The 14,113-nt window shown below is 51.9% G+C and overlaps 6 protein-coding genes across 6 annotated transcripts; 3 read left to right on the top strand and 3 right to left on the bottom strand.

Moving 5' to 3' along the window:
* Positions 1-1,055: 1,055 nt before the first annotated feature.
* On the top strand, positions 1,056-2,729 carry M436DRAFT_49819 (UDP-glucose dehydrogenase; the record flags this gene model as incomplete). Its single annotated transcript, XM_013570814.1, has 3 exons — positions 1,056-1,100; positions 1,179-2,417; positions 2,592-2,729. The coding sequence occupies 3 exons, from the start codon at positions 1,056-1,058 to the stop codon at positions 2,727-2,729; spliced, it is 1,422 nt and encodes a 473-aa protein (XP_013426268.1).
* A 1,488-nt stretch (positions 2,730-4,217) lies between these two features.
* Positions 4,218-5,327, top strand: M436DRAFT_49348 (TPT-domain-containing protein; the record flags this gene model as incomplete). The annotated part of the gene is made up of 2 exons (XM_013570718.1): positions 4,218-4,841; positions 4,899-5,327. The coding sequence occupies 2 exons, from the start codon at positions 4,218-4,220 to the stop codon at positions 5,325-5,327; spliced, it is 1,053 nt and encodes a 350-aa protein (XP_013426172.1).
* Positions 5,328-5,644: 317 nt separating this feature from the next.
* M436DRAFT_64952 (cyanamide hydratase) lies at positions 5,645-6,438 on the bottom strand (the record flags this gene model as incomplete). Its single annotated transcript, XM_013570892.1, has 2 exons — positions 5,645-6,135; positions 6,222-6,438. The coding sequence occupies 2 exons, from the start codon at positions 6,436-6,438 to the stop codon at positions 5,645-5,647; spliced, it is 708 nt and encodes a 235-aa protein (XP_013426346.1).
* Positions 6,439-7,162: 724 nt separating this feature from the next.
* On the bottom strand, positions 7,163-10,025 carry M436DRAFT_49509 (uncharacterized protein; the record flags this gene model as incomplete). The annotated part of the gene is made up of 5 exons (XM_013570754.1): positions 7,163-7,319; positions 7,371-7,635; positions 7,690-9,778; positions 9,835-9,900; positions 9,966-10,025. 5 exons carry the CDS (start codon positions 10,023-10,025, stop codon positions 7,163-7,165), a joined length of 2,637 nt encoding a protein of 878 aa, XP_013426208.1.
* Positions 10,026-10,434: 409 nt separating this feature from the next.
* On the bottom strand, positions 10,435-11,754 carry M436DRAFT_49476 (uncharacterized protein; the record flags this gene model as incomplete). The annotated part of the gene is made up of 1 exon (XM_013570746.1): positions 10,435-11,754. One exon carries the CDS (start codon positions 11,752-11,754, stop codon positions 10,435-10,437), a length of 1,320 nt encoding a protein of 439 aa, XP_013426200.1.
* A 1,405-nt stretch (positions 11,755-13,159) lies between these two features.
* M436DRAFT_83066 (APH-domain-containing protein) lies at positions 13,160-14,095 on the top strand (the record flags this gene model as incomplete). The annotated part of the gene is made up of 1 exon (XM_013570983.1): positions 13,160-14,095. One exon carries the CDS (start codon positions 13,160-13,162, stop codon positions 14,093-14,095), a length of 936 nt encoding a protein of 311 aa, XP_013426437.1.
* Positions 14,096-14,113: the final 18 nt, after the last annotated feature.

The raw sequence follows: 14,113 nt of genomic DNA, 5'->3' as shown, positions 1-14,113 counted from the left end.
ACCAAAAATCCACCTCGGTTTCAGAATAGAGCGGCCCATATCGCTGTACGACATGTCGGATCTAGACATGGACGGAATAACCATGGTGACAGCAAGACGGAAAAAGAGAAGGACGCGCACTCTCACAGGCGCATGAAGGTTACTGTATGCGTAGAATGCAAGGGATCAGAATCTGGAAATCTCAAGAGCAATCGGCGGATTGTGGATAAAGCCCCCTGGGCGGAAGTAGTTGTTCGGAGAGTTATCAAGACGGCCGCACAGAAGCTGGCAGGGGCTACCTTGTCGCGCGGCTACAGGGCTCCCAACATATCAGCTAGTAGCGGCCAAGCTGAAATGTGGACACTGACGGACAGCATTACACAGCTCACGGTCTCTCGCGCTTCATCTAACCACCAGATAATAAAAAGGAGCACGCGCGTAACGTCTTGGACGGACATGCCAAGGCTGCGGCCAGGGCAAGAAGGGGGTGCTTGCCGGAAGTGCGAGTCATTCGACACACCGACCGCGAACTCTATGCCACTGACAGTCCATGTGTTGGTTCTGTGGCTCCTGCCCTTCGGGACTCGGAAGTGCTCCAAGATTCAGCCTTTCCCGTCCAGTTGCAGGAACACGAGATAACTTCTCGTCATGCCAGTTTGACGATTCTGTTGGTTCTGCTCGTCTGACCAGAAGCGGAGCATATGTGCCGCTGGAGCGCTGATCAGAAGATGGCGTGGTGGACAAGATCCCACAGGCGTTGTTGTCCGACGGCAGCTGTGCCAGCAGAGGAGCCCTGATCCCCCCCCTTTCCCAGCGTCAAGTTGGGCGGCGGATCAAACTACAGGGCAATCACAAACGGGTCCCCCTGGCAAGCTTCTCCTGCAGGCGGCCATGAGCCAAGGCGGCGGACCCGATTGAAGCGAGGGGACATCCCTTATCGGTATTCTGTTGGTTATTGCCCAGGATACATACTTTGTCTTCTCCATCTTGTTTCAAACAATTTCTCCTTCATTATCCTCACTTGCTTTCACCCAATCCACACATTCTTTCGAGTTCGGAGCCTAACACATTACACAATGGGTCCTGTGAAGAGTGTTTGCTTTATTGGCGCCGGCTTTGTCGTGAGTTAATCCTGGCCGAATACGAGCTGCCACGAGATCGTCTGCCGAGCAAGGCTGACAAGACTTTCCTTCCTACAGGGCGGTCCCAGTGGTGCTGTGCTTGCACTCAAGAACCCCGACGTCGAGGTCAGCGTTGTCGACTTGAGCGAGACGCGTATCGCAGCATGGAACTCCGACGCCCTTCCCATCTACGAGCCTGGCCTCCTTCCCGTCGTCAAGGAGGCGCGTGACGCTGAAGTCCGCCCCCAGAACCTCTTCTTCACCACCGACGTTAGAGGCACCATCAAGCGTGCCGACATTGTCTTCATCTGTGTCAACACTCCCACAAAGACCGCCGGTATTGGTGCTGGCAAGGCTCCCAACATGGCCTACTTTGAATCTGCCACCCGTATGATCGCCGCCGAGGCCGACAAAGACACCATCATTGTCGAGAAGAGCACCGTTCCCTGCAGAACTGCAGCAAATATGAGAGAGATTCTCCACGCCATTGGCAAGCCTGGTGTCAACTTCGAGATTCTGTCCAACCCCGAGTTCTTGGCCGAGGGTACCGCCGTGGCCGATCTCATGAGACCAGACCGTATCCTGATCGGTTCAATGCAAACACCCAGCGGCCTCGAGGCGGCAGACGTCCTGGCAAACCTCTACGGCAGCTGGGTTCCCAAGGAAAACATCTTGAAGACAAACATCTGGTCCTCTGAGCTTGCCAAGCTCGCTGCCAACGCGCTGCTGGCTCAGCGTATTAGCAGTATTAATGCTCTGAGCGCAATCTGCGAGGCCACCGGTGCCGATGTTGGCGAGATCGCATACGCCGCAGGTCTGGATACCAGAATCGGCTCGCGCATGCTTCAAGCCTCGGTCGGATTCGGAGGTTCCTGCTTCCGCAAGGATGTGCTCAACCTTTCATACATGGCCGAAACCCTGCATCTTCCCGAGGTCGCCGCTTACTGGCAATCCGTTGTCGCTATCAACGAGTGGCAGAAGTCTCGCTTCACCAAGCGCATCATCTCAACCCTCTACGGAACCCTGACTGGCAAGAAGATTGCTGTCTACGGTTTCTCGTACAAGAAGAACACCGCTGATACTCGTGAGAGTGCTGCTATCTCGGTTGTCAAGGATCTCATCGCCGAACAAGCCAGAGTCTGCATCTACGACCCTCAAGTTACCAAGGCACAGATTTGGGAGGAGCTCGACATCAACGGATGCCATCTCGAAGACGTCGAGAAGTACGTTTCTATCGCCCAAAACCCCTACGACTGCGCTTCCGATTCTCACGCCGTCATCGTCCTTACCGAGTGGGATGAGTTCTCCAACAAGGATGTTGTGCCTGCCAAGAAGACTGGCGGTGAGAACCCTCAGCAATTGTTGCCTAGCCCCGTGGCTTCTGAGCACTCCTCCGACAATGAGATGGAAATGACACCTGCAGACAAGTCTGCGCGCGAACGCTACAACCCCAGAACAGCCATCAAGCACGCCGAGGCACAAAACGCCAAGGTGGATTGGGAACAGATCTTCGACATCATGGAACGTCCAGCATTCGTTTTTGACGGCCGTAGAGTGATTGACGCCGGCAAGTTGCAACGGTTGGGCTTCCGCGTCGAGTGCATCGGCAGAGGCAACTCGTTCCAGTAAAATTTCTCCAAAGGATTCTGGCATTCCTTTTTCTTATTTCCTCGTTGGGGCATGATCATGGCATGATTCAAAACTAGAGGGCACTTCTGGGAGTTTTGGTTGGTTGGGTTTCATCATGTCTATACGTACGTTCTTGTAATTATCTGATCCATTTAATCAGCGCCAGGCGCTCGAAATTACTGCCACATCTATCCATTCTACCGATTCTGTGACGCGTGTTCGTACACTTGTGTGTATGCACCATAAACTGGTTTCGAGCGATACTATTGGGAGTTGTCGATCACCCAACATCCTGTGAGTCTTCGAGACTTAGATTGCTCTGCATGTCTGCGGGAGGAGATTGAAATTCACTGTGTACATAGACCCATCGTGCGAGGTGTACGGAGTACGGTATCTGTCAGGCATCCGAGATCCATGCTCGTTTATGCCACGAGGATTGTGCGTTACCGGCTGCGGTCAATCAGCGGAGCGTCCGGTTGATAGTTGATACCCAGCAATCGGAGGCGGCTCTCTTTAGCCATCGGGGTGGTTGCAAGCCATGAACGCCCCCAAAAGCCATGGCGCCTGGCGACAGTGGAGTTAAGCCTGCATATTCTCCGAAGGCGGCAACGATAAGGCCGGAGTCCCGGGTGTGTACGTGGACTGCATCGATCCTTCGTTTCAGAGTTGATCACTCTGTGTAGATGAGCACGTATGTGTCAACTCCGGGTGGTTGGGCAGCTGGACTCGTAGGATAGTCGATAGGAACGTTTTGATATATTGATAGGATTTTGACTTTAGGAAGCACACGTGAGAATGTCCGATGGCGAACTTTGTGTTTTCGGAAAGCCAACGCTCTCAGACAGGAACCCTTGTGCTTTGAGCCAATCTCCACAGACCCCACCATGATAGGCGACATGTCAAGAGATTCTCCGTGTGCAGATCCTTCACCTCTTGGCCACCGGGATTTTGATGGTCTTGTGGTTGGAAGCCGTCTCCTTTCTAACGGACAATAACATGGAGCTGTGTTAGGATGCAACGGTGGTGATCTGCAGCAACGGCGCGAGCTGGAGGAGACACGACGTTGGACTAAGACTTGTTGCTTCACAGGCAAGAAATGAATGCTAATTACCCCCTGGTCAACCGCCAGCTTCAGGCCTGGTGAGCGGCCTTGTTTGAGGGCTGTTATGTTGCCATTATACGCTTGGCACTGCACGCATTTAGAGAGGGGCGGCTGCATGCGGCCCCTTCGCATGACACGACTACGTAGGTTGGTGGGCGGGTTGAGAGCAGCTTATCTGATATATTAGCTAGGGTGGGCTGTCGAGGCTTGCGAGATAGTTTCGCATTACATCGTTCTTCGTACCGGCCGCGTATTCCACCAATTCTCTTTGTTTCATTCTCTCGAACTCTGCCACCTCCCTCGCTACACCCTAATCCTCGAGGCCGGTATCCCCTTTACCAACTACAGTCATGGCTTCCATCTCCGAGAAGCAACCGCAACGATCCATGGACGAGTCCGAGTTCAGCGACATCCAGGAAGAGCAGCGCCAGAAGCTGCTGAACTATGACGATGTCGAGAAGCAGTCAATCGTCGAGGAACAACCCCAAGCAAAGAGCGCACAGGAGGGCGCCGAATACCTCGTGTCGACTCGCGTCAAGATGATCTGTCTTGGACTCTATTTCGCCATGAACCTGGGCCTCACGCTATACAACAAGGCCGTCCTCTCCAAGTTCGCCTTTCCCTGGCTCATGACCACATTACACGCCACATGTGCAGCAATTGGATGCTACACCCTCCTGCTCGCAGGCCACATCAAACTCTCATACCTCACGCGACAAGACAACTATGTCCTGGTGGCTTTCTCTGTTCTCTTCACCATCAACATTGCCATATCCAACGTCTCCCTGGAGATGGTCTCGGTTCCCTTCCACCAGATCGCCCGCTCGACTTGCCCCGTCGCAACCATCCTGATCTACCGCTGGTTCTACGGTCGTTCTTACGCAAAGGCTACATACATGGCTCTGATTCCGATCGTCCTCGGTGTCGGACTTAGCACTTACGGCGACTACTACTTCTCTCTTGTCGGCGCATCTCTCACCTTCCTCGGCGTCTTCCTCGCCGCCATCAAGGTGCGTTCTTGCAAATACACGTTGATGTCCTTGCATCCTCACTGACAATATTACTAGACTGTCGCAACCAACCGTCTTCTGACCGGTAGCCTCAAGATGCCCGCTCTTGAGCTGCTCCTTCGCATGTCCCCTCTCGCTGCCGCACAATCGCTCGTATACGCATACTGCACCGGCGAAGTCACTCGTTTCGGCAACTTCGCTGCTGAGGGTGGCCTCACCTCCTCTGTCATTCTCGCCCTGCTCGGAAACGGCATCCTCGCTTTCATGCTCAACGTCACCTCCTTCCAAACAAACAAGCTTGCCGGTGCCTTGACCTTGAGCGTCTGCGGCAACCTCAAGCAATGCCTTACCATTCTCCTCGGTATCGTTCTCTTCAACGTCCGCGTCGGACCCGAGAACGGTGCTGGTATGTTGGTCACTCTTCTCGGCGCTGCATGGTACAGCAAGGTCGAATTGAGTGTCAAGAAGCCTGCCCCGAGATCATGAGCTTTTCTTCTCTTCTTCTTCATTCTTTCCTTTGTCGACTAAATCATATCTTTGCATACATGATTGGCGTTCTTGCTGCTTCTTTGGATATCTTCAGACTCCCCCAATTTTACCATCACATACTTGGACAAAGCTCTCAAGTTAATGTATATATTACGCTGTTCTTCTTCTCTTCCACTAAGCTTTGTAATGACGGCACAGAGCAATGTGCGTAGCTATAAAATCAGACCACACGTTCAAGGAACAAAGCCATGTCCCCTGCGAGCCATTTGTTTACAGTGAAGACTATCCACTGTTTCTCCTACCATCCATGAACCTCAATCATAGGGACGCATCGTCTCGTTCGCCTCGACCATCTCCGCAAAGCCCTCAATCTTTGTCGTATGCGACCAAGGCTTGAGTTCAGTCTCCTTCCTCACGGTAGCAGCAAAGCAGCCAGTCCATCCCTCTCTAGGCCAAGCATGCACAACACTCTCAACCGTGTCCTTGTGCAGCAACTCGGGATTCTTACCCGCATTGTCGAGCAATGTCGCAAAGTGTATCACAGCAGTCAAGGTACTTATGTTGCCAGTCTCGCCCACATCCTGATGACGGATGATGGTCTCACAGACCGACTCGGCAGTCGATTGAGGTGCACCGTTCTGGATCAAGAGCTTTAATGCTTGCATGCCACCTTGGAATTCGAAGCTCAGTTGTGTAGAAGACATGTTTGCATCTGTGGTGCCAATGTCGTGGAGCAAGCTGGCCAGCAAGTATGTTTCTGGGCTGTAGCGCCATTCGGGAAAGTGCTGCATAGCAATTGCTTGGCCTGAGGTGTCATTGTGTCAGTTGATTGTCATGTCGTGTAACAAGTTGACAGAGTCAATGGCGTTGGTAGAAGGGGCTTTGACGTACCGTAGTAGTAGACGCGCATGCTGTGGCTGAAGGTCTGCTTGGGCAGGTGATGTTTTGCGTGCTTCATGACAATGTCTACGACAGGGCTGCTCGGTAACGGCATGTCCTCGACGCGAAGCGGTATTGGCTTTGACTTGGGGTTTCTGCGAGTGGCAAGCAGTTTTTCGAGGCTTCTTGGGACTGCTGTCCAACCGTTGTCTTCAATCGTCTTTGACATGATGAAAAGCCGGGTGTGTTGGCCTTGGATATGAGCTGGATGAGATTGTGACTGGTGATGGGAGCTGCGTTGAGTGTTCAGCATCTGTGACTGAGGCCTGGTTTATGTAGCTCGAGACTTACGTGAGAGCAGTGAATAATGCGAAGATGATTCGTAATCTGCAAATGCTCCGCTGTTTCCTTCTTCTCAATCGAGGCCGTAAAATCGTCAGATGCCATCATTTGGGCTACGAGTACTTGAACTACCCCACACTTGGTTTGCACCCCCACCTTCCGTCACGTTTCAGATCTCCAGCACATTCACATCAGTGCAAAACCATGTACATGATGCTTTGGGAATGTAGTCATGCACTCAATGTTTGTCTGAATGTACAGCTCTTACTCGGTGATCACTTTTTATGTCTTGATCTCCCAGATGTCGAGGTTCTTGCCTGCCTTGTTCTTCCTCTCACGCTTGCCCTGGTTCATCTCGTTCAGCTTCAACATGGTCTCACTGGATTGAGCGAATGCAATGACCAGCTCGCGCATACGGCCAGACTCGATGAAGCACTCTGCAAGACCAGTCTTGTCGTTGGCAACATCGTTTGCCAGCTCCATACTCCTCAAGAGATGTTCACGGCTGATCATGTGAGCGCCCGCGCAAAGGACTGTGTTGTATGCCAGCACAACCTCAGGAAGATACCAGTTGCGAATCTTGACCAAGTCGGCGGCCTCATCTTCTGCTTTCAAGTCAGTTGAGCTGTTGTTCCTACAGCAACGAGTATTTGCTTACCATCCTTTGCGTGCACGAGAATACCACTCAGTACAGGCTCGACCGCAGCGCAGGTGTTCTCGAAGGTTGTTTTGACCTTGGCTGGCAGTGAACTGGGTCGCGGCACCTTACTAAATTCGCAGTCAGTACGCGCAGGCAGCAACACGTACACTTGTACTTACGTGGCATAATCATGCTCCACCGTTCTCCAAGCGTCCAGAGCATCCACTGCCTTCACCAGCAAACTGAGCTCATAGTATCCTCTGCATTGCTTTTGGAGGACGCGTAGTTTTGCTGCATGCTCAACGTCTTGAGGAAGTAAAGCCGTTTCCTCACGGTCCATGACGTTGACTGATGTTCCAAGGATAGGCCGTGATTTTGCTGTACACAACAAGTCGAAAGACAATTGATCCACCAGGCGTGACGCTTCTTGGAAGCAACCATTGACTATGGAGATTGTTAGTACGAGTCTCCGATCGTGGCAGAGCGTCTGTGACTTACGCAGCAACTTCCTGCAAGCATAGGCAAGAGTCTGGAACGAGACATCCCAATGGCCCTCCATAAGATGGAAAACGGCAAGGTGGTCGGCAATGCCTTCGCCGCCTTTTGCTTCTTCCACAAAATCCAGCTTTATCCTTTGGCCAGGATGAAGTTCCTCTTTGGTGTTCTCGATAATTTTCAGATTATCCTGTTCCGCGGGCCTCTTCGGTAGCACTTCTTCCATAAGATACTTGGCCTGTTCGGTCAAGACAGCTACAGCATCGATACCGTATGTCGACATGAGCTTGGTAAAGTGCATCTTCTCCTGAAGGTCTTGTACATCGGTCATGGTCTGTGCAAGTGACTTGATGCCACGACCAGGTGACATTCTTGATGCGTATACAGATGTGAGTTCCCATCTACCTGCAGCGCGTAGGAGTTGAATATAGGCAGCGGTAATGTTGTCCAGAGCTTCGGGGTCGGATTTTGTGTCTGAGAGGGGCTCGTGGAATTCACGCAACATCAGTACCATGTGAGTAACAATACGTAAAGCATCATAGTCGTTGAAGATGACGCTCTCCCGCTGAGAATCTGGAGAGACAGCCGTACGCAGAGGAGCTATGGTGGTCGAAGTTGTTTGGTACCATGCAGCATCCGAGATGGCCGTTGCGAGGTTCTTGCACAAATCGGCAAAGTTGTCCGCGATGAGACTGCCTTGCAGCAACTTGAGGGGTCTCTTGGCTTCTTGCGAGGTGGAAGACTGCTCATTGAGGCGCCTGATCAAACTTCGAGAAATGTCATTTTGGTTGCCATGGTGCCTGAGAGAGTCGAAGATGGGGAACTTTGAGGCGATACCAGATGCAAACTTTTCCGGGAAGCTTTTTTGCAAGTATTCCTCCAGTTGTCCGATCAGAAGGGAATTGTAGTGAGCGAAGATATAGTCGTCCCAGCTCTGGCACACACGCTTGACCGAGTCCAGATCGCCACTCAGCACACCATACACAGCGGCTTCATACTCATCCAAGCCCGATTGCTGTGTCAAGGCGTAACACATACGACGCCAGAGCGAACCAGCCGAGAGACCTGGTAGAGCGACGTCCATGTCCGAGTCAGCGCAGGCAGCCATGCTTGCAGCACGCCAACTTTGGTTACGTTCAGAGCACCATTGGCAGATGTCGTACCATGAGTGACCGCGCCTTAGCATCTCCCAGCAAGTCATCCATAGGGCTCTTTCCGAGTATTCGTCTGCCTTCTCCAGAACGCGATACTGGCGAATCGGTGCATCCGGGTCTAGAGAAGATACCAGGGGTTCATTGCTGTGCGTACGCTTCACATCAAGCATGTCAGACGAGGCAGTCGAGAATAGACGCATTCTTTTTGTTCCTTTGATCCTCTCACGCGTCTCCATCCAGCCATTGGACCAGATGCCTGTTCCTCGGCCTGACTTTTTCTCGAGTTCCTCGGCAATAGCTTCGATATCGCTCCCGCCGTGGTTGGCAGCCCCCTGTAGCCATTGAAGGACCAGATGTCGCTCTCTGGCCGAGTCGTTGTCCAGAGTGAAGCGTTCCCAAATGTCCGAGTCAGATGTGTATGTATTCGGCATGCCTAACTCTGCCAACCTTGCTTCCTTCTCTTGCTGGCGAATGTGCTTCTCGGGCGAGTATCGTTCTTGGAGCATGATACGAAACAACTCCCAGGTGTCGCGTTCGGCTTGCCATTGTCTCAAGGTTTCGAGAGAAGTTTGGGCGGGGATGTCTTGGTCAGCATCGTTGTGGGTGACGGGGCCGACTGGAGCAGAGAGACTGGAGCTTCTGATGGGAGACATGGTGATCCTCTTGCCAAATTCGTTCTTCATGTCATTGACGCGCTGAGCGTCGTGGCGTTTCTTCAGCTTCTTGACCATGGTGTCGGCAAAGTCCTTGTATTCCATTGTCAGATCGAGGGCAGTACGATATGCATCCTGTCCATGTAGACGGGAGTTGAATTTATCGAGTGTCTCTGCAAAGTGGTCGACTTCGCGACCGACACGATCAGCCATGTCGCGCAAGGGGTTGATTTGGTCAATGAGCTGGCTAGAGGGTACGAGAGCGGATTGGTGGAGGTCGGAATTCTGACGGGATGTGGTTAGCGGTTGGATCGAGGTAAATGAGCGGCAGGAAAAGGCACCTGGGGCGTGGAGAAGCTGTTGGAGCGAGCAGCGTCGACAATCGAGTTCGTGTTGGCTTGAGAGGGCTGTGCGGTTCACGAACGAGTCAGAACTGGCAACAGAGATGGAGTTGTGGTTAGTTGGTACTAACCTTGCGATGGACGGGCTTGGATGCGCCAGAGCTGACGCTTTTCCTTGTAATGGGCGCCATTGTGCTTGGCCGCGCACGAGCGACTGACTCTCACAGAGAGTAATGGACAGTGTGTTACTGAGACTGCTAGTACCGTATGCTCCTTGACAGCTCGTTAAGACGCGAATACAAGCAAAACTAGATAGCTGCAGCTTGTTCCAAACATGCACCTCGCGTTTCGGTGCCAAGACCTGTCTGACATGGAATCACAAGAACTTGGGAATCTCACTCCGCCCGGGACCATCGTCTCCAATATCCTCCCCATGAGCCAACGAAGTGTGCCTTTCTGTGGCTGTCTACGTGACAATTTCCCGTGTATAGAAAGGAACAAACTCGTATGCGATACTAGCCTTATTTCATGATAATCAAAGGTTTGCCGTCTGTCAAAATTCGATACCAACTTCGATGCAGGCATTTGTCGCCAACACTTCTACTGCGAGAACTTCTTCTTCCAACCGCTAAGCTTACCACGGAGTCCACTGCTCTTTCGCTCTGGAGCTGGCGGTGCGCTCTCCTGCATCGGCTGCTGCTGCCCGTTCTCTTGATGACCAGCACCAGACTCGGGCTGCCGAGCAGACTCAGACTCTTCTTCCATCACTTTACTAGCAGCTCCAGGAGCTGAATCTCCAACATACGCTTTGTTGCCTCCCACAGCAATCGTGAAGAGAGCAGGTGCGCCATCGTTGACTTTGCCAGACTGATCCACTCCTCCTTCCGGCTGCACGTCGTCATATGCAAACCCGTAGCCTTTCTGGTCGAGGTTGTGCTCGTGCACAATTCGACAGTAGTGGTTGGTCGGATCACTCTTGTAGTAGGTCGATGGGTCCGACGGTTGTTGAGTCTGAGACACCAGCGTGGTACGGATGAAGCCAGCTGCAAGACGAGGGATGATGGCGTTGCGGGTGCCATTGGGCCCAGTGGTAAACGGTCCACTGTTACATCCAAAGATGTCTGCAGTGTTTGGCTTGTCGAAAGCCTCTTCGCCAACGAGCAACTGGTTGTTTGACACCTTGGCATCGAGAACACCAGGGCCTGCCTGAGTGTCGACCTTGAACATTCTCGAGTCTGCGCTGTAATAACTCCAGACCTCGTCGACATACGGCTCATAGTATCCTGCAAAGCTTGCTCCAACGGCGTCTCCGTGAGATGGGTTGAGGACACGGAAATTTTGTCCATTTTCCTGCACAATCAGTTTGTCCCATGGCTTTCCGTCCTTCTGTGCTTGGGTTTTTAGATCTGCACACACTCTTTCAAGACCATCAGAGGCCATGCCAGATACATGCTGTATCGCACCAGCTGAGTTTTTTAGTGTGATGGCGATAGGAACATTGGACACGAAATCGACATAGCTGATGTTTGCATACAGCTGAGCGTCATTAAGCGTGAATTCGCAGAATCCAAAGTTGACCTTTGCATTCGGATCGCTAGGATTGAGCACCGAAGGCTCGACAAGGGCAGGTCCGGGATTCAGCAGAAAGTTTAACTTGCTATCGATGGAGAACCATACACGACCGCCTGCAATCTGAGGCACGGTAGCGGTTACAGTGTTTCCTGGCTGTCCGAGCGGAATGGCACAGTCTTGCGCCAGCTCCGATCCAATTGCAGACACGTTTTCGAGATAATAAGGCGTTTTGCCGTCTGCTTGTAACAGCACACGTCTTCCATCAGCAATGTTGATGCCTGTGATATAAGCCCACACGTTGCTGGAGTTGCTGTTGTTGACCAGCTCGAAGGGTAGAGACGCGACCATGATGAGTGTGAAGAATTGCTGAATTCAAGTAAAGGGATGATTCATGGGAGACGGGGCAAATGAATAGAGCAGAACGATCTTCCCTTATATACAGCTTCCTTGTCTGATGTGTTGTCAAAAAAACACAATCGCAGACTCACCAAAAGCCGAGACGAAACAGCACCAGCGCTTGTGAGTGACGTCGTCTTCCAACTTTCTGCAGCCAATCTTGGCTCGAACAAGGAGTTTTTAATCTAGTCTTCTCCCATCATTGTTCGCCATGTCTTTGGCGGATAACGCGGCGATAAGTAGTAGCAGTATGTGGACCAAAGTGCATGGCCGTTGGAAGCAGGAGATTCGCTGTGTTGCAGGCTGAGGCGCAACGCCAAAAGGCAGGTCATGTGTAAGAGTCAGACTAGAGTACAACTTCAGAGTCCTCTACCTTTCTCAGTGGGTAGATTTGTCACTCTCCTCAGATATTGCCATTTTCCAGAGCCTGTAAACCACACAGCCCTTTGCCAGTGTTGATTGAGGTCTGAGAGAGAGCATGTCGAATGGTTTGTCTTCGTCTACGACTGTCGACAATCTACAGTCTCATAGAGATTCAGCAACATTCAATACGACGATTCTTTCCGGTCTCAATGAGCCAACATCTCCCTGGTACTTTGATGCGAACCGACCTCTAGACACACACACACGTGCTATGAGCCTACTGACTTGTTTCGGATATCACAAGACTTGAGTGTACGTAAGGCTGTAAGCGAAATGTTGCAACAACTGACATCTGCGCATGATAGCGGGACCTATCCTAACGGCTAGCAATCAGTTGACAGGCAGGAACGACGATCGATGAAGCATTAATGCGTGAACGATGTTTGAGGCTTGGGTCATTGGATTAGTAGCGCAGTCAGGACAGGGTCACCTGGGTCGCGGCAATCTGAGATCTTTTTGGAGCTCTAGGGCTTGTCAGAACATGTAGGCGCACAGGTCTGTGCCCAGCTCCAAGCTATGGTCAATACTCTGTCTGAGTGTACGCTGATGCGGTCCTGTTCTGGCTCTAAGCGCCTGGCTGTACTGGCTGTGTACATCCTTAGTTAGAAGTTATATTGCGGGGCTTACGGACTGCGTATCTCGGCTCTGACATTCCTGATGAATTGTTGTGCTCGCACAGCATTCGGCAATCCCGCACGCACGAGCACCAATGACAGACAGAGAAATTGAGGTTGTCTCGTGCTACACAAATCATGTGTATCAGACAAGCGTCCCTTCTTCTGTTATGAGCGGCTTGAGTCACAGGTTGCATTTAACGACGCTCAACACCACTCTATTCCGTTGCACTTGGCTGTTCTCGCTTTGCAACAACCTGCCCTGAACTCTGCTGCTCCACTCTAGCAAAGTCATATCTCTGTACCTTTCAAGGACCAAGATGTGGAACCTGTTCTCGCCTGCCTTCACCTGGCCCTATAAGTACAAAGTCTCCCCTAATCTTCAAATGCAGCCGCTTGGGCGAGCCTCTCCTTCCATCGTCGCGCAATTCTGGGGCTTCGTGCACAGAAATCTACTTCTTTCTTTCTCTGAACATTACTGTCGCTGGTACAATATCCCGTTCAGTGGCCAAATCGCGCAACTGCCTTTCGGACTCCTCCTGAAGTGGTCAGATGGAACACGCCTAGAAGAAGTCCTCGCTATGGAAGCCGTTCGTAAGGCCGGCATGCCTGTGCCTAGGGTCATTTGCTATGGCGAACAATCTGATACGCCACATGCACCGGTATCCATACTCATGACTCGTCTACCAGGACGTCAATTGGGGCAGGTATACGAGAGTCTCACTCCTGCGGAGAGAAATACCGTCCTGTTCGAGCTAGAGGCCTACCTCTCTTCGATGCGAAAATGGGATAGTCCATGGGGCGAGAATCGGATATGTTCATCATCAGGAACTCATATCAGAAGTGTTCGCGTACCCTTTACAAAGATGGGCCCTTTCGACTCGGAGCAGCAGATGAATGACTACTTGCTCTACCCCGGCGGACATGACATGTACGAAGACGAGGAAAGATTCCCGAAGCTCAAGAGCGCAACCGACAAGCTCTTCAACGACAGACACGAAATTGTCTACACCCACGGCGATTTCAAGCATCACAACATTCTCGTTCACAATGGACATGTCTCGGGACTGCTCGATTGGGAATCTGCCGGTTGGTACCCCGAATACTGGGAGTTTACCACTGCTCTCCGACTCGTCCCCGAGAGCTCTTGGTGGTACGACTTTGTTGTCAAGCTTGGAGGTCATAGATACCTGGTTTACCGTGAGGCTGAACGCGCACTTTTCAATCTCACCAGTGGATATACTATCGGGTGGTAGCCTGAACGCCATGGTCTC

This window comes from Aureobasidium namibiae, assembly GCF_000721765.1.
Source record: "Aureobasidium namibiae CBS 147.97 unplaced genomic scaffold scaffold_11, whole genome shotgun sequence".
Taxonomy (NCBI): domain Eukaryota; kingdom Fungi; phylum Ascomycota; class Dothideomycetes; order Dothideales; family Saccotheciaceae; genus Aureobasidium; species Aureobasidium namibiae.
This window is presented reverse-complemented; position numbering and strand designations above follow the sequence as displayed.